At 35.5% G+C, this 25,536-nt stretch overlaps 1 protein-coding gene across 1 annotated transcript; it reads left to right on the forward strand.

Moving 5' to 3' along the window:
* The first annotated feature begins 2,294 nt into the window (after nucleotides 1–2,294).
* Nucleotides 2,295–3,079, forward strand: LOC118730421 (protein archease-like). Its single transcript, XM_036458381.1, has 2 exons — nucleotides 2,295–2,614; nucleotides 2,926–3,079. Exons 1-2 carry the CDS (start codon nucleotides 2,295–2,297, stop codon nucleotides 3,077–3,079), a joined length of 474 nt encoding a protein of 157 aa, XP_036314274.1.
* Nucleotides 3,080–25,536: the final 22,457 nt, after the last annotated feature.

Below are 25,536 nucleotides of genomic sequence, written 5' to 3' on the forward strand. Positions count from 1 at the left end.
CAATTACAAAAGCACAACTCTTAAGGAGAAAGAATCTATGTATTAACCTTGTAAGTAATCCAAACTTACAAAAAAAGAATCGTCTCTCACAGTTTCTTTCTCACTAATGTTCTGGTCCATAAATGATTTTCAGCTCCTAAGTCAATTATTCATTTTCTATTTATCAAATTACTAGACCCTAAACATTCTTAAAGAAACTAACTATGCATTATTTAGAGATAGAATCCCACTTGATCCAGAATAGTTTTTCAACTATAAAGATATGTAGGTATATTCAATTATTAAATTATAATAACAATTACAAAAAATGATTTTTAATTTAACTCTGTGATCAAGTGATGAAGAAAAATTACAAATGTGAACTGTTAATATTTTCTATAAAAGTATTAAGTTCTCAGACAAAATTATTAGAATTTAAGTCAGAAAAGATTCAGACAGATATCAGAATATGATAAAGTCAATGTGGAGAGTAGAATGTGATGTTTCTAATGAGAATGTCTCTTAAAAAATTGATACTACCTGAGTGATAATAGAAAAGTTTTCCTTCTGTCATGTTTGAGCAGATGGTAAAGGAAAAACAGATTAATATGTAAAAGAAATATTTGAAGGAACTGGGCCATCAACTATATTAAACCATGAAGGCTTTAAGTTTCTTGAAACCAGTAAAAAGTAACATCATATAAATCAAAAAACTAATTATAAAAAGAAAATTACAAAATATAACAGGAGAGCTACTTGTGATTTATTTGAAATTTCTTCTTTGATTTAGATAAAAGTTTCCTTTGTAGTTCAGATTAAGCATCACAAGATTAATGGTACACTTAGATAAGTACTTGAACATTTTTCCAGTTACTTTCTTTGGAGATCTGGCCTTAGCAGGTCACACATAAATTGCCTATGACTTATTACAGTTACATAACCACTTAATAAATGCCGACACAAAGAATCGTCTCTCACAGTTTCTTTCTTTTTTTCTTCTTTCTCACTGCAAACATCTGATTTCATCTCTTCAGAGAGTTTTGGGGACTACCAGTGACTGGCAACTACAATTCTAATCCCAAATTTATATCCTTCAAATAAATTACATTTCCTTCTTCTTCATATAACTCCTAGCAACTTTTGTATCGAGTTTGGTTATTAATATCTAAAGAGTGCTATTGCATAATTTTCAAATTAATTTTTGCTCTAATTCCTAAATTATCTCTATCTCAATTAATTTTGTCTCTTAGTTATATAAAATCATATGAACATACTAAGAAGATTAAATCAAACACTTACCATGCATGAATTGTACATGAATTTTACCCCAATAAAGATGGTAAAAAGTAAAATAACACTCCCGTTTCAAGCAAATTAAAATGAGCGTCAGGACAAAGATGATTACCTAACAACAAGAATTTGTAGACTGTTGGGGAATCACATCAGAGGGGGCCTCTAAGATGAAGGTAAAGTGGTGAGTCAAGTGAATCTGAAAGAGTTCTCAAAGTAATGACAACTGGACAAAACCTCTAAGAATGAAGGAGAGCCCACCATGAAAGGAATTGGAAATTGGAATTCTAGTGAGTAGGAGACATCCTACCAGAGACAGTTTAATTTCAAAAAGATCTTGAAGCATGAATAAACTAAATAAACACATGAGAATTGCTCAACATCTGATCTTTGCAAGACTTGTTGAAATAAAGTAGAAAGCAAAACCTGTAGCAATTAGAAAATATGTGTTCTAAATCGAGTTAATGTTTAGTGTATTTGATTGATTTTAGAGCATAAAGGCACCTCTTATTAATCACAATTTTTTATATTTATGCCTCAGAGATGATTTCAAGAAAGATAACCTAAATGAAAAAAATTATACCTTTAAAAACATTATTTTAAATATTGTACCAATCACAGAGTCACATAAATTTTATCTGAATATACTATTCTTCTCAGAGAACTTATGAAACATACAACAGACTGTACTTCAAAAAATGCTTTAAGCCCATTTTGAAAAGATGAGTTAGAGCAGCTTCTTCCTTAGGCTTGAATTGAAATTAAAAATTATGCCATCTTAAGGCTAAGTTTTTGTTGTAAGAACCAATGAAGTACTCATTCTGTAAGAGAACTCAGAGAATTTGATTAATACTAGCATTTTAATATAAATATTGTATGTCAACACGTTTGTGGTATATTATTCTGACATGTATTTATAGTAAATTAATGCCTTCAGTAAAAATTGAAATATCTTTATAAGAAAATAAATATTAAAATATTATAAGTTCAGTAACTGTTTATTTTAATATATATATGAGAGAGTCATGGTGCAAGAAGAGGAAGATATTAGGGACTACAATTTGAATGATAAACAGAAGGTGACCAAGGCCAAGTATCCTCCAGTCAAACAGAAGTATAAATATTTGGGTCATACAGTGGAAGTCCAGTTACACCCAGGGGGAGATACTATGAAGGAAGTTTTTGAGCAATGGGCAATGGCCATGTTTGGTTACATGACAGGTACTGAGATGGTGAACCCTCCCCAAGCAATAGAAGTAGAAATCCAGGGAGATGATTTACAGACTCTTCTGTTTCACTTTTGGGATGAGTGGCTTTATAAGTTTAGTGCTGATGAATTCTTCATCCCCTGGAAGTGAAAGTACTTAGTCTTTTTTTTTTTTTTTTTAACTTTAGGTCTCTTTCTTTTAAAAAAAAAAAAAAAAAAAAAAATATATATATATATATATATATATATATATATATATATATATATATATATATATATTATTGATTTTTTACAGAGAGGAAGGGAGAGGGATAGAGAATTATAAAAATTGATGAGAGAGAAACATCGATCAGCTGCCTCCTGCATGCCCCCTACTTGGGATGTGCCTGCTATCAAAGTATGTGCCCTTGACCAGAATTGAACCTGGGACACTCTATCCACTGAGCCAAACCGCTTTCTGTGAAAGTACTTAGTCTTGATCAATTAAATTTCAAAATATGGTCAATTGTGTGGAGAGAAGAATTCTCATTGTCCAAGCACCTTCAGGGAATTAATGTAAAAGCAATAACATATTCAGACATGCAGGGTCTATATGAAGAGTAGCCAGATTTTTGGATCATTGACATCCCATATATTAAAAAGCTAATATGCTAATAGACCAAATGCTGGAATAACGGGACAACCAGTTGCTATGACATTGCTGACCACCAGGGGGTGCATGCAGAACATAATGTGAGTTGGAAGCAGATGGCAGAGCATGGAACATGGTGGGTGTCAGTGGAGCTGATGAGCTGGGGCGCCAGATCAAGGTGGGGTGCTGGTCGCTGTCATTGGGGTGAGCCTTTGGTGGTTACTGAAAATTCTTTGCTCCCATATGTCGTGGTCCTGCCTGGAGCTTGAACATGCTGCTGGCACTGGCCCCACTCACAACTGCTGCTGGCACCAGAGCTGCCACTTGTATCTGCAGCAGGTGCCTGGCATCTGCCTCGATCATTAGGTGCCATCAGCAGGTATGAATGGTGGCTGCTGGCCCTGATCACCCCTCAGGGCTTCTCCACGTCCCCCTTCTCCTGAGGGGTGATCAGACAGCAGCTGCTGCTCACACCCACTGATGTTGCTGTCCCCACTTGTATCTGCTGTTGGCACCAGACCCAATCACTTTGCATCATCAGTGGGTGCAAATGGGGCCATTGCTGTCAGTGCGTGGGAGCTATAAGGGCAGAAGTAGGGCTGCTGACAGACAGGGAACTGAAGGCCAAGGTTGGAGGGACTGGGCAGGGGTGTGGAGGACGGGCCGAGACCTGCCTTTGTGCCCACCACAACCTAGCTGCCCACAGTTCCTTTCAAGATGCACAAATTCATGCACTGGGTGACTAGTTAAGGTAAAGAAAAAAACTCCTCTAAAGAATTTTTTTTTAAATATATATTTTATTGATTTTTTTACAGAGAGGAAGGGAGAGAGATAGAGAGCTAGAAACGTCGACAAGAGAGAAACATCGACCAGCCCCCTACCGGGGATGTGCCTGCAACCAAGGTACATGCCTTTGACCGGAATCGAACCCAGGACCTTTCAGTCCGCAGACCAACGCTCTACCACTGAGCCAAACTGGTTTCAGCTAAATTATTGTTTTTTCTCTTCCTTTTGAAAAGATACCATGATATAAATTCTATAGTCTCTGATGATATATGATGGTTTGCAGAACAGAAAATTTTTACTAAAGTATGACTTTTCCACAAATGGAAAATCAAGGCATTGCCTTGGTCTGTATCAAAGAATTCTTCAGGTAGCAAGAATTGTTCCTTATTTATTTATTAATTGCTGTAGCAACAGGTGCCTCACATCCTTCCAATGGAATGCTAGCCCTTCAACCTCATCCTAAAAGGGATCATTGATGTAAACAGTAGCCAAAGTTTTCTGAAACCTTCACATTCATATTGAATCTAATTTGAAAGAAAAAAACTAATAATTTGAGAAATCTTACAATCAAGATTTTACCTTCCCTCCAAATGGGTTGAGATATGTATTTTCTTTGTGTATTTTAAGAGTGGTTGTATTTTAGAATGCTATAGTACAGGACCATCATACATTCCAGTTGGATATCTTAGAAGAAATAATTATAGTTGGAGAATAGAAGACTTCTCTAGAAAGAACGAATTACCTATTTCACTTTTTTAAAAAGCAGTGATGTATTGATACTTTCTTTTTTCCCATGAGAAAAATTTAATGTCCTTAAAAATGGCCCCTTCTACAATGTAATTTTATGTTAAAGCCAATATATGTATTCAGTTAGGGAAGAATGGGAAAAATTTTAATTTTTTTTGTTTGTTTCTGTTTTTAAAAATTATTTAAGATCTTCATTTCTGAGAAGACAGGATGGCAGGAAAACAACTTTAAAATTATCTGAACTTTTGTCAGGCCACAGTGGCTCAGTGGTTAAGTGTCAACCTATGAATCAGGAGGTCACAGTTCAATCCCAATCAGGGCCCATTGCCTGGGTTGCAAGCTCAGTCCCCAGTTGGGGCATGCAGAAGGCACCCAATCAGTGATTTTCATCATTGATATTTCTATCTCTCCCTCACCCTCTCTGAAATCAATAAAAATATATTTAAAATGTAAAATAAAATTATCTGAACTTTTTAAAGTAGATAACTTCTAAAAAATAAAATGTATATGAGAGAAGGCATAGAACTAAAATTAAGAACTTAAGTTTTAGAGTCATACTAATTAAATTTTGACATTTTATTCTAGCTGTATCTAACTATGGATATTGAAACAAATGTCCTAGTCTTCCTCTGACTGTTTCTTCATTTATTAAATGGAGGCATCGACATTCTAGTAATAGAATTATAGTGAGAAAAGAATATAATGACAAGTGCTTGATCAGCAAAAGAGATACTTTCTAATCTAATTTTAATTTAGCTATAATTTTTATTTCTTGAACTTACTCAGTAAGCAAAATAATGAAATGATAGAAATTTTTAGTTTTTTTTTCTATTTTAAGAAATATATGATAGCAGAGAGAATGAGAATATTTGCTGATATCAGATTGATGAAACTTGAATATGAGCTTCACTATTTACCAGATTGGTATCAAACACTTTAAATTCCCTGTACCATAGTTTGTTATATATAAAATGGTTAAGTAATTTACATATATTTTTATTGATTTTAGAGAGGAAGGGGAAGGGAGAAATAGAAATATTAATGATGAGAGAGAATCATTGATCGGCTGCTTCCTGCATGCCCACTACTGGGGATTGAGCCCACAACCTGGGCATGTGCTTTGACTTGGAATCAAACCATGATCTCCTGGTTCATAGGTCGACACTCAACCACTGAGCCACACTGGCTGGCTAAATATTTAATTATAGTGGTAGAGATTGGTAAAAAAATAATAATAATAAAAAAATGTTACATGTAATATGGAAAACTACCCAACATTAGTATATGGTCTACAAATGTAAATTTTCATAATTGCCTATACCACAGCATCATGACTAGCAAGAAATTTTTCATAAATGCCTACCAAGAGAGACTAGAAATAATAGAAACAGAAATGTAATAATTCTCAATATGGGTTGTTATTTTAGACACAAGCTTTAAAATATCTACACTAGTTAAATTCAAGAAAAAAATTTAAAAGTTTAGAACTATCCAAGATGGTGGCAGAGTATATGGAAGCAATACTCACCTCCTCTCAGTACCAAACTGAAATTACATCTAAATTATAGAAAAATAATATTGAATAATCAACTGCAGACTGTATGAAGATAAGTCTTATAAACAAGGATTTATAGAAGAAGTTGCATGGAGACTGGTAAGAAGGATAGAAAATAAATTAAAAAAAGGCTTTTCCTTTTTCCCACAGGCAGCAGTTGAGGTTTCATGGCATATTTTCTGAACTGGAACAAATAATCCAAAAGTTTATATGAGACCACAAAAGACCTCAAATAACAACAGCAATCTTGAGATAGAAAAAAAACAGTCGAAGAAATCACACCACCAGATATCAAACTATACTACAAGGCCATCATAATCAAAACACCATGATGCTGTCATAAAAAATATACATACAGATCAGTGAAACAGAATAGAAAACCCAGAAATAAACCCACACTTTTATAGTCAATTAATATTTGACAAAGGAGGAAAAACACAGTGGGGTAAAGATAGTTGATTCAAGGAATGGTGTTGGGGAAATTGGTGGGATAAGTGAAGAAAGATAAAAGGAAAGAAAAAAAGAAAGAAAGAAAGAAAGAAAGAAAGAAAGAAAGAGAGAGAGAGAGAGAGAGAGAGAGAGAGAGAGAGAGAGAGAAAGAAAGAAAGAAAGAAAGAAAGAAAGAAAGAAAGAAAGAAAAAAGAAAGAAAGAAAGAAAGAAAGAAAGAAAGAAAGAAAGAAAGAAAGAAAGAAAGAAAGAAAGAAAGAAAGAAAGAAAGAAAAAAGAGAGAGAGAGAGAGAGAAGGAGGGAGGGAAGAAGGGAGGGAGGGAGAAAGGAAAGGAGAGAGGGAGGGAGGAGAGAGGGAGGGAGGGAAGAAGGAAAGGAGAGAGGAAGGAATGAAGGGAAGAAAAGGAAGAAAGAAAGGAATTAGACCACCTTCTTATACCATACACACAAATAAACTCAAAATTAATTGAAAACTTACATTTTTTACTTGAAACCATAAAAACTCTAGAAGAAAACATAAAATATCAAACCTTTCTTATAGCAATATTTTTTCTGATATATCACTTCAGGCAAGGGAAACAAAAACACAAATAAACAGGACTACATCAAACTAAAAAGATTTTGGACCACAAAGGAAATGATCAACAAAATGAAAAGACAATCCATTGAATGGAAGAACATATTTACCAATACATCTGAAAAGTAGTTAACATCTAAAAAATATATAAATCTCAGCACCAAATATACAAATAATCCAATTAAAAATGAGCAAAGAACCCTGGCCAAGAGGGTTAGTTGGTTGGAACATTGTCCCAATTGAAAGTTTGTGGGATCTATTCCCTGACAGGGCACATACCTTGATTTTAGGTTGATCCCTCCATTGGGCACGTACCGGTGACAACCAATCAATGTTTCCTTCTCACATCCCTCGCTCTTTCTCTCTTTCTCCCCACTCTTTCCTCTCTGTAGAATCTATGGACATTTCCTTGGGTGATGATAAAGAAAAAATGAGCAAAGACCCTGAATAGACACTTCTCCAAGAGGGCATAGAGATGGCCCATAGACACATGAAAAGATGCTCAATATCACTAATCATTAGAGATAGTCAAGTGAAAACAGTATCACTTCACACTTGCCAGAATGATTATCATAAATGAATCAACAAACAACAAGTCTTGGTGAGGATGTGGAGAAAAGAAACCCTCAGGTACTATGGTTGGGAATGCAAATTGATGCAGCCACTATGAAAAGCAATATAGAGTAACCTCAAAGATTAAAAATGGAATTGCTTTATGACTCAGTGATTTTATTTCTGGAAAATTATCCAAAGAAACCTGAAACACTTATTTGAAAGAAAATATACACCCCTTTGTTGATTATAATGTTATTTTCAATAGCTAAGATTGCTAGAAGCCCAAGTGCTCATCAGTAGATGAGTCGATAAAAAGGCTGTGGTACATTTATACAATGGAATACTACTCAGCCATTAAAAAGAAAGAAATCTTACACTTTGATACAACATGGATGGACCTGGAGAGCATTATGCTAAGTGAAATAAACCAATCAGGAAAAGAGAAGCACCATATGATTTTACTCATATGTGGCATCTAGTGAACTAACAAGCAAAATAGAGACAGACTCATAGAAAGAAAACTGACATCTGTAGGGGTGGGGAGGGCTGGAAGTTGGCAGGGATGAAGTATAAAATAAAATATATATAAAAGCCAAAACTGGTTTGGCTCAGTGGATAGAGCATTGGCCTGCGGAATCAAGGGTCCCAGTTCGATTCTGGTCAAGGGCATATACCTTGATTGTGGGCACATCCCCAGTGTGGGATGTGCAGGAGGAGGCTGATAGATGTTTCTCTTTCATTGATGTTTCTAACTCTCTATCCCTCTCCCTTCCTCTCTGTAAAAAATCAATAAAATATATTTTTAAAAAATATATATGTATATATGTCTGTTCTTGTGCCAGTACCAGGCTGTTTTGAGAACAGTGACTTTGTAATACAGCTTGTAATCTGGTATTGAGATCCCTCCTACTTTACTCTTCTTTCTCAGGATTGCTGTGGGTATTTGGGGTCTTTTATTGTTCCAAATGAATTTTTGGAGAGTTCTTTCTAGGTCAGTGAAATATGTCGTTGGAATTTTAATGGGGAGTGCATTGAACCTATAAATTGCTGTGGGAAGTATGGACATTTTAATGATGATAACAGATCAACCGAAGGACTTGTATACATGCATATAAGTACAACCAATGGGCACAAAACTCTGGGGAGGAAGGGCTTGTATTGAGGGGGGGACAATGGTATATGTACAGAGATAATAATTTAATTCAAAAATAAATAAACAAACAAATATATATATATATATATATATATATATAAACTCTCATGGACATGGAAAACCATTTGGTAATTGCCAAGGAAGGGGACAGGGGATAGATGGAGAAGTGTATAGGGGCTTAAATGGTGATGGATATAGACTTGACTTGGGGTGGTGAACACAATGCGGTGTACAGATGATATGTTGTAGAATTGTGTACCTAAAACTAGTATATTTTGTTAACCAATGTCACCTTAATAAATTTAATAAAAAAGAAAGTTTATCATAGTGTGGGAAATATTTATAAATTAAAAAAAAATACAAGTATTATTAATTTAAATTAAGAAATTGATTAACTTACTTAGCAGCATAATAGGCACAACTGAAGAAGACATAATTGGAGGATAGATAGGAAGAAACTATTTGAAATGAAGCACTAACGCTAAATGACAAAAAATATCCTAAAGATAGACATCAGATTTATAGGGTAATCAGTAAGAAGTTCTACCATATGGTTATTGGAGTCTCAGGAGAAGGCAGAGAAACATGAGAAGGCAGAGCAATATTTGAAGGGACAAGGGCAGATTTTTTTTTAAATGTTATGAAAAAGATCAATTTATAGATTCAAGAAGCCATATAAAATCTAAAAATATGTATATCTTTTAGAAAAAGAAGAAAAAAAAGCCACATCTAATCATATGGTAAAACAAACAAAAAAGCTACAAGAAATATGAAATTTGACAGCTGATTATTATGCAACAAAAATATGTAAGATAAAAGATAATGGAATTATATATTTTATGTATTAAAGTAAACTTTCTATTATATCTAAAATTTTCTAGCTCAAATGTAATTTTAATTAAAATATTTAGAGAAACAAAAACTGAGCAGGAAGAATTCATCACTAGCAGACCCATAATAAATGAAGAAACATCATGGGTGTTTTACGTCTGAGAAAAAGGAACCCCAGATGGAGGGCTGGAGACAGAGGAAAGAATTGAGAACAATGAAATGGTAAATGTGATAAAATCTAAATAGCTAAAACATAAAAACAACTATATTATATTAATTAATAATAATATAAATATGCCATCATGTAAAATTAGGGCTTGCTATTTTTTGAACTTTATATAAATTGAATAATATGTTACATTTTATTACATCTCTGACATTTTAATTTTATTAAACAGTAATTTTTGAGAATTATTTATTTTGTTATAAGTAGTGGTAGCTCATCAATTTCATTACTGAGAGAATTATTTGTAAGAACATACCACAAGTGATTCATTTCAATATTGGTGGGAATTTTTATTTTTTCCAGTTTTGTTTATTAGCTATTATAACGGGGGCGGCACAATTTTGAGGTATTTCACATTGAATCCTTATATTTCAAGGAAACACGAATCTACCCAAAAAACCTTGGCACTATTTTAATAGATATTAGTGTAAAAATATAGATGAACTTCTTCCATAGCTCCACTTTTTACTATAAGGAAATTACAAAAATCTTTCTCATCTCAAACATTGATTCCTAGAGGTTTTAAAGCTAACACCTTAATTTTAAAGGAGAAAGGGAAGGACAAGCCCTTCCCACCTAGAAAGGGTAATCCAATTCCAGCCAGCAGCTATCTTTAAACAATGTGTTCATTTACATTTGAATGGCTACGCCTTTTGATAGCCTAAGGGCAAGTTTACATGTAAACAAGTAAGCTTCTCAGTTCCCAGGGCAGAAAAAACAGGGTTTAAAAATATTAGATTTTAAAATTTATTCTTAAAAATATGTTTATTAATTTAAAAAAAACAAGGAAATTAAAAAACCTGATGAACAATATTAACTGTTGATTATAATAGAATCAGAGATACGGGAGAGGAGTGGACTGACAATTCTCGGGGGGAGGGGGGGGGGAAGGGGAGTAGTAGATGAGGGAAGAGACTGAACATAAACTGTGCACCAATGGATGAGGACAATGGGAGGTGGGGAAAGGGCAGAGGGTGGGGTGGGAACCTGGTGGAGGAGGGAAGAAATGAGGAACCTTTGTAATAATATGAACAATAAAGATTGATTAAAACTAAATAAATAAATTTTAAAAAATAAATAAATAACCCCCCCCAAAAAAAAAAAAAAAAGAAAATTCTGAGGCCATACTAAACTATTCAACCCTTCTTGTTGTTTGATTTATTCAGATAGGAAGATAGGATTTTAAAAAATCAGCCATTTCCTCTTCTATTTACTCAGTATGTTCATCTGAAAGGGTATGCAGGCATAAAAGGAAAGGTTATAGCTTACTGAAGCAATGTGCTGTCCTGAGGTAGTAAAAAGAGAATAAAATGTCAAAACTTTTCACCATGAAATTTAAGATAGTATGCTTGGTATCTGTCTGAGCTGAAGTTTCTAAATACTAAGGATATAGCCACAAAAATCAACAGCAGAGAAACAATGTACGTTAACATAATTAGCAAAAATGATATAATGTATAAAGAGTAAATTATGAAGGGTGTACAGCATGTGGAGAATAGTAGGCAAATTAAGGGTAGCAATATACAATCTGAACAAGTGTAACTGTTTTTTCCCTCTGTCTTGTCTCTTTAGCATAATGGTACTTTGGTCTTTTAATTCTATACATATAAAAACTGTTCCCCAGTGATCAGTTGATAATCTACTATACATTTCATCCATCTTTTGCCACAAACCATAGTTAAACTATCATAAACACAGGATAACTCAAACATTAAAATTGCTTCTATTTTGTTTAAAAGGGAAAATATCTTGGATATCTTGGATCATTTTATACATTTTAGGGAAGTTACAGTTCATGCTTTTTCATAATCCTAAAGTAAAATGATCAGGTGAGCGTTTAACCACAAATTTCACGAGGACAGATATCATATGTGCATTTTACCCACCATGATATACACAGATCCTGGTATACTGCTGACATGTATTAGGCACTTAATGTGTTGAGTGAAAGAATAAGCATGTTTCTGAAGTATTCAATCAAATTATAGATGCATTTTGTCAAGGCTAATTAGTAGAGGCTAGGCAAAGCTACCGCAATAAGTATTTCAAAATTGTTTTGGCTTTGAACAAAAAGGTTTACTTATTGTTCATGCTTCATGTTTCTTACAGGTTGGCTGAGTGAAGCTATTATCACTTCCTGCAAACAGAGACTCTACCATCTTATTCTGCATCTCAGTGATGGCTTGCAAGGTTTGTCAGAGCAAGGAAAGCACTTCAGTTCTGAAATGCTTTCAGCTCAAGGTCATGTGTTTTCATATCACACAATCTACATAATTTCAAAAAGGTGGAAAGTTAAATTCTCCAAAAACCTCAGAAGAAAAGAAGAACTGGAAATATTGATAAGCTGAAGTAATATCTGTCTTACCAAGAAACTATAACTACCATACGTATTTGATAAATGTTTATTTGTGAATCTCTAATACATATTAGCATGCCATAATTAATTTTAATGGCAATGCCCCTGGGGAATGTAATGGGATACTAGAGGCCTGGGGCATGACATTTGTGCACTAGAGGCAGGGGGAGGGGTGGGATTGTGTGTGTGGGGGGGAGTCCCTCACATCAGCCTGTGCCTTTGGCAGTCTGGGACCCCTTGGGGGATGTCTGACTCCAGGATTAGGCCCACTCTAAAGGCGGGAAAGGATCCCGCCACTTCAGCTGTGCTCACCAGCCATGAGGCCGGCTTCTGGCTGAGCAGTGCTCCCCCTGTGGGAGCTCACTGACCACCAGGGGCAGCTTCTGTGTTGAGTGTCTGCCCCCTAATGATCAGTGTGTGTCATAGCAACCGGTAATTCCCCCATTCAGTCAATTTGTATATTAGGGTTTTATTATAGAGTATATGAAGTTTTATGGTCTGTATACATACACACAGACCCCTACATATCCTAACACATCAACAGTTTTATTGGGAAAGGATTCAAAGATTAGATTAGAATTCTAGCCCTCATCTGCTGAGTGCCTGGAAGATATCATTTTACTTCTTAAAGTCCTCTCTATGAATTGAGCAAAGTATAGCTAAAAAGCCAAATATCTTCAGTATGTGAAATTTGTATTTTAAATCTGAACTTGACAGCTAATTACTCAAAAGCTATTAGTAACATTTATAAACATTTGAGCCTGTAAAATTGATATCGAGTATATATTAAATAATCACTGTGGGGCTTAAATAAAATGTTAAATGTGCTTTGCCAGGTGTCCTGAATTTATAAGTTATTACCATATATTAGGAGTCACACTTACTTCACAAGATTATCTAAGGTTACAATATGTTGATATAGGATATATTACTAAGGCATCCTTTGGCATTGATAAGAAATCAATCTTCAGCGATCATATATTCTAACAGCACCTTCATATGTTCTCTGTAAGTGGTTGATTAATTTCTGATTGACTCAATAATGAAGAACCTATCAGAAAGCTGCTCCGACCCGCGGGACAACAACGGGGGTACGCAGGAACCACCTAAGAGAATGAAGCAAACAAGGAACATGAAGAATGGAGGCAAGACAAGGTTCTGATCAAGCCTCAAACTTTATTTTTTGAAATGGCAGTATATATGCAGCAGGAACAAAGGGGGGCAGGGTTGCCTATGCAGAAGGGTCTTTGGCAGTGTATAATTGGTTTAGGCACTAAGTGGCAAGGTGCTAAGGTATCTGGCAACACAGGGTTGGCTAACTGCCAGGGCGGCATAACATTCCAAGGCCTAACATTCCAAGCCTGGGCTAACTATGGGGGAGGATCAGGAAGGGAAAGTTGCAGAGATGCTAAGCAGCAGGTTAATAGCTTCTGGCCAAACCCTCAGGGCACCGCATAACTTCTGCTAGAAGGAACTTAATTCTATTTCCTTATTTTCTAATTGCTTGTCTCAACTCTGATGGCTCCCAACAGAAAGCCAATCAATCCATATCAAAAAGGCAAAATATAAATTATAAAACAAGGATTATACTCCATAGCCAGGTGGCTCAGTTGGTTGGATCATTGTTCCATTCATCAGAAAGATTGGGCTTCAATTCCCAGTCAGGGCTCATACTAATTGTGGGCTCAATCTCCAGTAAAGGTGTGTAAAGGTGTGTGGTATTTATCTCTCTCTCTCTCTCTCCATTCTTCTCTCTCTAAAAATTAATGAAAACACATCCTTGGGTGTGAATTAAACAACAAATAAATAGGTAAATCAAGAAATAAAGAAATTCCTTCAAAAAAGGAAGGAAAAAACACATTGATTATACCTACTTTATTTTCTAAACCAAGAAAGAGAATTAATATAACTGATATATATTCACATTAAGATATTATTTAATTTAATATATTAGCATAAGCCATGCCTATTAAAAAGAGAAAATAAATATGAAAAATGCTGTAAAATCATCTTGAATCCTTTCACACTGTGGTAACCATGATTAGATTCCTTGATTCATGATTTTCAAGTTATTTTTTATTCTGTGCATAATAGTTTTTATATAAAAGTGTGAAAATAATATATATGTTGTTATAAAACCTTTATAAAACTTAATACTTTTGTGAAAATATTTATGCATCAATAAATAATATCTCTATCCCATTATGCTAGTTTTTAGTATGTTTTTAAAACTGTTAGTTCATTCTCTGAGATATATATATATATATATATATATATATATATATATTACTCATTTGTGATAGCTCAATCTTAGTCTCTCTCCTCTCAACTATACTGGTTATTCCTTAGCTTCTCTTTTATCATTTGAATTAAAGAACTCAAATGACAAAATGTTTTTTGCCTTATTGGTTTTCATTGTATGCAATATAGGAAAGAGTTTATAGGTAATGATTGAAGAGTGAAGATTTTACAGCAAGTCTCTCACAGTGTTTGTAAATTTCAATATATTAACATCACTCTTCTAAGCACATCGCCTCATATAAGAAAAAAAATAATATTTTCTGTACTAGAGGCCTGGTGCATGAAAATTTATGCACTGGATCAGGGGGTGGGGGAGTTCCCTCAGTCTAGGGCGGGTCTCTCACAGTCCAGGAGTCCTCACTGGCAGGAGGATACCTGGCAATCAGGGGAAGGCGGAGCCCCAGCATACTTCTGCTGCTGCCATTGTTGGCAACGCAAGCCTCGGTTGGCCCTGGTTACCTGCGCCTCAGACAGCCCTGGGGAGCTGGGGAGCTGCGGGGACTGGGGAACTCCAGAGGCAGGCACATGGAGAGGCTGGGATTGGCTGGAGGGGGGCTCCCGGTCTTGCTGGGAGCCTGATGCCCCAGCAGGGTTGAGGGGACTGGGCACCTCCATCTTGTGGCTGTCAGTGCTGCCATCTTTGAGGGTGGAGCAGTCAATTAGCATATTCCTTCTTTATTAGATAGGATTAGTCTTTACTACTTGCCATATTGCTTTATTCTTCTAAGGGGGTTACTTTTTAAGGTTCTCTGACCAATATGTTTGTTTTTTCAGTGTATGCTTTCTGCTCAACCAGTCAGCCTTTTTGCTATGGTCTCATAGGAACTGAGGAATGACTTGAAAGAAAATACTGAGTCAGTCACTTCACAATGAGCTTCCCTGACTTCTAAATATTGGTTCCCCAAGCCCTATCAACTTTGGTTATTCTCTAATACCTTCAACCAGATCTTCTAAGATTTTTTTTTCTTTATAGTTCTCGGTGGGAGATTTGACTAACTGCATTATAATCTACTTTTATAGAAATAATTGGTATTTTGGGGTACAATTTTATTAATTATCATGGCAACTCTGTCAATCAGATATTATTACTTATGAGATAAATGAGAGGTTGTCTGTTTAATTGATTTGCTTGCCCAGTTTAAGTAATTCCGTGGAATAACTGGAGTTTGGACTTACTGTGTTCTGTGTTCAATACAAATACCTATTTCATTGTCTTATTCCCAGGGTTGTATGCTTGATTAATATGACAAAGAAACTAGTATCTTTTCTATGATACACAATGATTCTTTGAATTAAAAGTTCATTAAAAAAAGATCATTGTTATAGCATCCATGTCAAATTCATTACTTAGAGCTAGTGAGTGGTAAAATAATGAGAACTTGCTGGTAATAAATTATATTATTGTGTATCTAGTCTCCTTTGCATTAAAAAAAAATTACCATTGACTGGGTGGCTTATAAACAACAGATGTTTATTTCTCAGAGAACTCCAAGATCAAGGCACTGGCAGAATCAGTGTCTAATGAGAGCCCACTTTCTGTTTCATAGTATTACATGCTAGCATGGACAAGTGAGAGCTCTCTTCCAGGTGCATAATCTAATCACATCTGCAAGGGCCCACCACAAAATAACATCATGTTGAAGATTAGGATTTCAACACATGAATGTTGGGGAGATACAAACATTCCGTGTGCTTTAACAACCTTTCAAATATAAGTTATACTTAATTCAAAAAGTGCCTAATATCAAACAGAAACAAAAGTGCACCGAAAATGTAATAACTTAACAGGTAATACAGTTTAATGCCAACTGATAAACCAATATGTCTAAAATAAAATCAAATGTAAATTTCTAGTTCTTATATCAAGTTGATCCCCGAAGAAAATATGCAAACAAACTAAATTAGTATGGAATTAGAATGATGACCAAGAATAATCTAGGCATGTATCATAAAAGAATATGTTAAGATAAATCACTTTCAAAGTTATTGACACATTATTCAAAAGGCATAGATTTACAAACCTAATTTTTCCATCTGCAGGACTTTCCCAGAGGTGGTATGAAGGAGATTATTACAAGTTCAAAGTTTAGTGGAGTCTACAGAGGGGGAAAAAAAGGAAGAATGGCTTTTAAGTTTTGCATTAGTCCCTGATTCTTAACACTCCTGATTAAAATTTGGCCTACTGCAAATTTATTGTCAATCTGCTAACCACACAGTGCTTGTAGGTCAGCCTCTTCTTGTTTGTTGATAAATACATTAGTGGAGAAAAATCACAAAATAGAAAAGACAAAATTCACTTTCCTAGTGTCTGTGAGTCTGTGATTATTTATACAAGGTGGTTTGCCCTTAGCATTGGCAATGGTTTACCAAGACAGATTATTAGAAATTGAAATCAAGAAGCATCTTTTAACTTTATGAAAGGTTCATGATTATAATTCAAAGATACATAACACATAAGAAAAAAAGCTAGCATCTCAGAAATATCAATAAGAGAGAGATCAGAGGAGACAGAGGAATGCAGAGTAAAATAGAATCATAATGGGATAAAGGAATGAAGTAAGAAACCTACAGTTTGACTGCACAATACTCCCCTTGATTATGCTATTGAAAAGAACGTTATAGTTTTTCATTCTGAAATTAAGAACAGTGAAATAAAATTAAAATGATAAATTATTATTTTGAGAGGTGTCTTTATGTGTATTAATGGGATCCAGGTATCTCGAGCCTCCACACATTATTCTGAACTGTGGAAGGGAATTCAGAAATGGATATAATTTACTATACTGAATAAAAAAACAGTTTTGATGGTCAGAGTGGGGAAGGTAAGAGAATATATTTCAGAAAAATCCCCCAGTTAATTGTGATAAAAGAAAATCACAGAAACAAGTTGGTGATCTCAGAAAGTGACTCATAACAATTGTCTGCATTTAGGTTTAAGACAAGGGTGTCAAGAGTAAGAGCCACTTCCCGATAGAAATGTGCTTCATAAATATATATAATAACAGTAAATAAGAAACATCCTTTTAGGGAGGAACAAGTTTTCATATGTAAGAATTAGGCAAACCCTTTAAAAACAATCCTGCTTTTTTATTTTTAAATCTTCTGGATATCTCTTCAATGCTGCTTTCTTCTCAATATGGATGGCACACCTGTCATACAGAGGCCTAATGGAATACCTTTGAATGTGTAACACTCAGCCTCAGTAGACTGTTATTATACTATCACTGAAATACAGACCTGAGGAAATCAGTTTGTGGAGGATTTCACTAAGCCCTCTACCACCTAGTCTCACATGGACCTGTGTTTTTACCATTTCTTTGTGAATAAGCTAAGTCCTGGCAAGATGAGGGGGAAATGCTTAGTAAAAGAAACTCTTCATCCCCCTGGGTGCCACATGACTGAGAGAGTCCAAGTATTAACAATGAGTCTCACTCTCTTAGCAGCAATTCAAAGCCTCAGCAGGCATGCAACTCAGAATGACTTTGAGCTTAGAAAGTAGATTAATTACTATTGATCTGTTCAAAATACCAAGCATCATCAGACCCCAGGACAACTGTCAAAACTATAGTTGGTAACAAATTTGAGGGAAACTTTGTTTTTAGGAACATGGGAAACATTTGGGACATTAAAGGAGGTTCAATATAGGTCAGTTTATGTGTGTAAAAATAGACAAAGCATTAGGACAGCTCTTCCAAACATGTTTATACATGCATGTGAGCAGCTGCATGTTCAATAAGAATGACAAAATATGTTGTGATAATTTTGTTTTATTATCAACAAGTCTAAAAGCAATTTAGCATTTAAAAGAATGATAAAAGTTAAATATTTAACAATAAGTTATACATTATAAAACACTAGTGACCCACTGCACATTGAAAAAAAATTAATTAAAAGAAATATTTTAATATTGCTATACCCCATTTCTCTATAATAGAATTGTCAACCAAATTCATGATCAACAATGATAGATCGAAACACACACGTGCAATTGGCACCAGCAAGAGCTTTATAAGTATCGCACATGCATGAGTCAACTTAGCCTTTTATGTATATAGAATAAACTTGCTTGGTTAGACCTGCTTCCTTATATAGCTAAACTTTTTCCAGGCCAGTGAAGCACTCCAACTTCTCTCTTAGGTAATTGTTATCAACACAGCAGTAAATATCAACACGAAGCAAATTATTATTGTAGATCACAAAGGAGAACAAAGGGTAAAATATTTAACTGCATCAGTGTTTGACTGTATTCTGAGCAGTGAGAAAACCTGAAGCCATTTTCAAGGTCCACCATTTCTTACTTAGTTTCAGTTGGATCAAATTTCTAAACTTCTTAAATCTGTTTTCTTGCTAATGAAAAAAAAAAAAAAAACAAGAAAAAAAACAAAAACAAAAACAATAGGATTCCATCCAGTCTCCTGTCTATCTGCTCTGGGACTTCAGTGAGGATCAAATGAGATGAGGTATGGGAAAATCCTTCACAGCCATTTGGTTAAAGTGTGAAATGTTTGCACCTGAGTATAAAGCAAGTCATTTTCTTAGGCAGAAGAAACTGAAAGGAGGCTAGTCATTACCAGGGAGAGGAAATTAGGCATTGCTATGTGATATCATTACCTGGCCCCCATAGCCACTGTTTCTGGGCTGGGCTGGGCTGGGCTGGGCTGTGGGCTACATTTTGCACCACTGGGTCTCAGCAGTGTTGGCTGCGATTAGATGGGGTGTTGCTCTGGAGTAGTGGTGGGGTCTGTGTCTCACTTGGGAGAAGCCAAGTGTTGCTTTGTGTGAACCAGGTCTGCGGTGCCATTTCTCTGTAAATAGCAAGTGCGCACGCATCACAGCAGTTTCTACATTGAGCATCTGCCCTATGATGGTTAGTGCATGTCATAGTGATCAGTTGGATGATGGACGTTTATCATTTTAGCCTTTTATATATATATAGAATGTACAAAAAACGTGTACCACTCTCAATAATATTGGAATTCAATTTCTAAGGGTGAAAGAGGGATATGGGAAAGTTAAGATATTGCCTCATGAATAAGTTATTCAAATTTTAATAAAAATAGTTAATTTTATTTTCAGTTGTCTATTCAAAGTTGGTGCAGATACTAAATGAAAACCAAACTCAGCTACTTTGTGCTATTGTATTTGGAATATGTGAAAGTGGAATCTTTCTCAATGGACACATTCTAATTACAAATGAGTTTACATGGGTCATCTGGACTTGTACAAACCAGCTTTATAAATATTGCTTGCATCCTATATAATCAAATCCTAATATGCAAATTGACTGAAAGGTGGAATGACCGGTTGTTATGATGTGTACTGACCACCAGGGGGCAGACACTCAATGCAGGAGCTGCCCCCTGGTGGTCAGTGCACTCCCACAGAGGGAGCACCACTCAGACAGAAGCCGGCTCACAGCTGATGCTATGGCAGGAGTCTTTCCCGCCTCCATAGCAGCACTAGGGCCCTAAGTGGGGAGCAAGCCTAACCCTTCAGGCAGACATTCCCAAAGGGTCCCGGACTGTGAGAAGGTGCAGGCTGAGCTGGTGGACCTCCCCCCGGGCCTCTAGTGTAACAATAAAAAGCTGTGTACAAATCCGATTTTGTGATTTGATAGATCATGTAACACCAGTTCATACTGAGTAGTTAGTTGCATAGTGATTTGATTACATGTCATGGGGTCAGATGCTCAGTTTTAGAAATTGCTTCTGAAATGGCAAATAATTATCAGCAGAGAAGGTCAGTACTGGAATTCTTACACTGGGACTTTTCAGAGGATCTATAGTGCTTTCTTATCTGCCATTGACACTTCTGGGTCACAGAAGTAGGCCCCTCAGAGTATATCCTAAAACTGCTGGAGAGTTCTTTCTGAGTCAGGCTCCACTTAAATGTGTCAACCTAACAAGTTTTGATCAATGGGTCAGAGCAACCTACCAAAATATGCTTCTCTCTTTATGATAGGCAGTACAAGGTACAGAAAATTATCTCTCAGAATAGTCTTGAATTTCCCAGATCATTGAACTTGTAGGAACCTCTCCAAATTGTCATGACTGTGGAATCACATAGAATTCGTATATTTTATCTCTCATATGTTCTTACTAAGGTTCACTGCAACCTCCTCATCTGGTCCAATTAAGTAATATTATGAATGGATAGTAGAGTGTTCTATTTGCTATTTTAAAATTATTACGTATTTGAAATCTGCATTGTTGCAGAAAGCAGGAGAGTTTATATTATTCTGATATAAGAAAAGGTAGTTAGACTGGTGTCCATGTATCATGAGGCAACATGTCTAAGTGTCCTGGTTAAAGGGAGTTGAAAAGAAAGCATGGTGCTAGGTCAAAAGTTGCATGCCAGATGCCAAAGTCTATCTTTATTTGATTCAGTGATAATAACACTCTTGCAATCACAATAGGAATTGGTAGTATCAACCAATTATGCTTTTAATAATTTTTAGTCATTCTTGAAGACCCACCTGGCTTTTGAAAACATCATATGGAGATATGTAAGGAAAACCTCTGTGCCCCTGAAGGCTTTGATAATGGCTCCTAGTTCTTTTGTGCCCTCTTAGATACAACAATGCTTTCAGCTTGCTCTCCTGGTGTATAAGGGTGAAAGAAGATAGTTTCAGTACTTCCACTTGACCCTTTCTAACATGATAACTCTATAGATCTGGTAACCAATGTGAAAATTCTGTATGTTACTAAGTATTTCTTCTCTCACTACACACTCTAAAATTTGGACAATGACCACAGGATGGATTTGTGGTTCAGTTGGTTCCCTCAGAGATAGACTTAGTTTAAGAATACAATAGTCTCTTGACTTCCATAAGTTTCTATTCTGAGCAATGATTCTTGGTGGGATTTCTGCAGATTATTGTAAGAACAGAGGCAATATATACCTGTAAAGTTTCTAGTTACTACATTTTTACTAGTACAGTAATTCTGGTAAATTTCTACAGGCTCATTTAGAGAAAAATACTTAGAAGACTCTCAGATATAGAAGTGGCCTGTGATGTGGGTTCTTCCTTTGGTAACATAGTTTCCTATCATAGTAGAGGAACACTAGGTTTGTGAATTGACTTATGTTGGAAACTGAGCAAAAATCATCAATTCCCTCTAATGCAACTCAAGATAATTTTAACCCAACACATTTTGAATTATCCAATTATGTCTGTCAAAAAGGACCTAAAGGGGCTACCCATCTGCATCATCCTGGACATCTGTGAGAATGGGCTATAATCATAGATACCTAAAGCTAATTATAATAATCAGGCACAACTTATTTGATAGTGAAATGTGGCCATCTGGCCTCTAGCATGTAGAATCTCTGTTCTAAGAAGAGATCTTATGCAGCAAAATAGAATCAAATTAAAGGCAAAATAAACTAAAAACAACCTCTCCCAATAAGAAAAAAAAAGTACTTAAGAATTGATCATGAATACCTTTGCTTTTTAAATGTTATTTTCTTCAATTGTGTAACATTAGTTTAATTTGACAGCTTTTAAAACATCCAATTGTTGTAATTATTTTTTATCATTCTAAAATAATAATTATTTTTGCATTATTTTTATTCATAATATTGCACATTTTATTTATTTAAAGGACTTCAAAGTTGTAGAAGCCACAGAACCCATAAAACCTTGCTCAACCACTGAGTCTAATTTGATTGCATCTTTATCCAATGCCAGCTATGGCCCTTGGAGGAGAAACATCATTTCTTCAAGTTGAAGAAGGTGCTGTCAAGTCTTGCCAGGACTATGGTAGGAAACCAGAGGAGTCACTGAGCAGTTGCACACAACTAATAAATTCCAACATTCTTTCCTTCTTGAGCTTTTGATGCCTTCTTTTAGCACAAGAGCCAGAAGACTTTTTTTTAATGTAAAGAACCAGATAATAACCATTTTGGGTGTGTGGACCATATGCTCTCTGTTGTAACTACATAACTTTGCCAATTTCATGCAAAAGTATTCACAGACCATGCCTAATATGGGTGCGGCTGTGTTCCAATAATACTTTTATTTACAAAAACAAGCTGGCTGACCAGACTTGGCCCACCGGCCAACCTGTGCCATAAAGTGTGCCTAGCAGCTCTGGCAATTAAACCTCATTGTCTGAAAAGAATAACAATGGCTTATTAACTAATCTAGTAATGCATGAATGCCACTCCTCACTGCTCAAGCAAATATATGGAAATCTTACTTTCAGGCAAGTGTGCCTACCTATTTTTTTTTTTTTTTTTAATATTTCTTGGTCTATCACCCTCAAAATTCACTTCAATATGTTTCCAGTTATCTGACACTTGAAATTGAAAATGTTCTGCCACTCCTTTGGTGTACAGAGTCATTTCTATCAGATGAGAACTTCTCTGGAATCTCTCCCTCTCTCTGGGCTCAATTGAAATATTACTTTCATTGTGGCTCTGGGAGTCAGAACATAGTAAAAAGAGACATCCCTAGTTAGGCAAGTGCTCCAGGTACAATCAGTACAAGAGTTTCATGACAAGGAAGACGGTTTTCTTAATTGGGGGGCGAGAGGGGGGAATGTAGGGGGCGGGGGAGAGAAGTTGATTTAGTAGACTAGAACCCTTTAGGGAGATTTAGAGGCTACAAGTTCTTATCCTTGATTCTGTCTGCTGATGTGTCCCCATCCTATATCTCAGTAGCCCCTTCCTCCTCTAAGTTCTCTTACTCTAGTAAAAGAATCCTGGAGGGTCACATTCATCAGTGTTGCAATTCTGTGAGAATTGCAGTTGGGACCTGAGCTTAATTCTCAGCTTATCTTTCATGTAGCTTCAGAAGATGAAGGCCATCATTCAGGTTGTCTTGGTTGTCCTCTAAGTTTTTACGGATGCCCTGGGTTGGACATACATTCAATTTTTTTTTTCAATTTGTCCACTTCTCTGTGTGTACTCTCTAGGTCCTTCAGAACTAGACAGCTTATGCCTTGCTTATTGCACTTATTGCTGTAGCAATAGTGAATCTGAATCATGGCCATTTGCTCCAAGAACACCTTGTCCTCTGCCTGCCCTCATAATGCCACCATATGCCACAGATCATTATGCCCCATTTCCTTGGCAAGAAGATGATTATTGTACTCATCAAGTGTGTGAGTAATCCAACACCACAATTTCACTCTGATGTTCTGTTTCCTGAGGCCAATTATAATGACAATGTCTATATTAGTCAAAGTCCTAGAAAAAAAAAAACACGTACCCTCAGGGTATTGAATTTATCTAATAGAATTCAATAAAATGGCTAATTTATTATTGTGTTAGTTGTATTACGTTAGCCAAGTGTGGATGGTAATAATCCCATTGTCAATAGAGAGAAAAAGCATCACCACCCAGGTGTGAAAGAGCAAGGAGAGGACTGTTATTAGAACCCAGAAACCAGTAGCTTTAGGTACTAATAGAAGGTTGACTAGCAGAAGTTGTGTTTTCAGAAGAGGAATGCAACCACAACCAAAATTCAGACTACATGAAGAAACCAGGAAAATAAATATCCAGGTTTCTCTCTATTTCTGTCAGTTATGCTGCCATCTATTGGTTGACACCACCTAGAAGACAGAGGACAACAGAGTGTGATAGCTTCCTGTGACAGAAATCAGGCAAAAAAAAAAAAAGAAGAAGAAGAAAGTGAGCAGTGGAATTGATGGGGCAGAATTAGAATATGTGGCACAGAGATCTCATTTCTTGGGCACACTATTTATCTTCTACTAGTCTTTGTTGTTTTGAATGTATAATACAATCACTTCTGTTATTTTGCTTAAATAAGTAGGCATATATAAATTTTGTGGCTCAAGGTATGTATTTATTAATTTATAGTTGCTCAGATTATTTAAGCTCCACAAAAATAGTCCCAAGTATAGGTATTCTAGAAGTGGTATTGCTTGATACTTAAAATAGTTCAAATGAATGTGCAACACATTTTGCATATTTACCTGTAAAACAAGTATAAATAAACATTTTTGTATAAAAAAAAACTATATTTAAGGATGGGGAACAGATTGAATGTTCAGCAAATATTAATTTCAATTTTCATTACTTGGAATTCCACACACACAAAACTATGCAGGAGTCCCAATTCCAGAGGTGGTATATTCTGAAAATTAAAATGTTCATGATGCACAGACAGGGTATTATCAGTGGACAAGCATCATTATTTACCACCTATGCAACTTAAAACATTAAATAATTTAAAAAGGGTACATAGCTATCTAGTCCAAGAGAACTGTATCAGATACTCATGCCATAGGAATAACAAAAAAAAGTTTTAATCATTTGAATATGAATTGGTAATGATTAGCGATATCAAAAAAATTCTACAATGACTGTCTGTACAGAAGTCTGATGTTAAAGATAAGAATAGAGAGAATATTACTTCAGAATTAATTAATAGCTGCTTAATGAAACTGCATTTATTAGGCTATGCTGGACATGTGTAATTAGCTTTCTTGTCTTTCTCTTACTTATGTTATGGTCTATGTGTTAGCAAAGTAGAACATCTGCTGGTGCTCAGTCTCTCAAATTGGGTCCAGATGTGCCTTGATGTTCAGCATATTCTAGGCATGGACTTTCCTAGAGGGAGGATAAATCCTTTGTAAGAAGAAAACCCTTTTATCCAGTTATTAAGTCTACCATTTGGAAGCACTTCACATGATCAATTTCTGGTTATCAGAAGGCTGTTTACAGCTCCAAAGAATTAGCCCAATGAGAATGAAATTCTATCCATTGATTTGAGTGACTTTGGGTATTCCAAAGGGACAAGTAAGACTCCAAGGACACCTTCACTAGAGGTGAGAGAATTTTAAACTAACATAGAAGTGTTGTCTTGATACTCCCTTACTCTATCTAGAATGATGATGACTTATTTAAGGGAAATTCCCAAATGTAG

Source organism: Pipistrellus kuhlii, unplaced genomic scaffold, assembly GCF_014108245.1.
Source record: "Pipistrellus kuhlii isolate mPipKuh1 unplaced genomic scaffold, mPipKuh1.p scaffold_m20_p_3, whole genome shotgun sequence".
NCBI classification, from domain to species: Eukaryota; Metazoa; Chordata; class Mammalia; order Chiroptera; family Vespertilionidae; genus Pipistrellus; species Pipistrellus kuhlii.

Excerpts from the sequence above, each read along its gene's own strand:
- LOC118730421 (XM_036458381.1), top strand. The coding sequence starts at position 2,295 with ATGGTGCAAGAAGAGGAAGATATTAGGGACTACAATTTGAATGATAAA. Across the intron at positions 2,615-2,925 it reads AGTGCTGATGAATTCTTCAT|ACCGCTTTCTGTGAAAGTAC; the intron begins CCCCTGGAAGTG and ends CCACTGAGCCAA.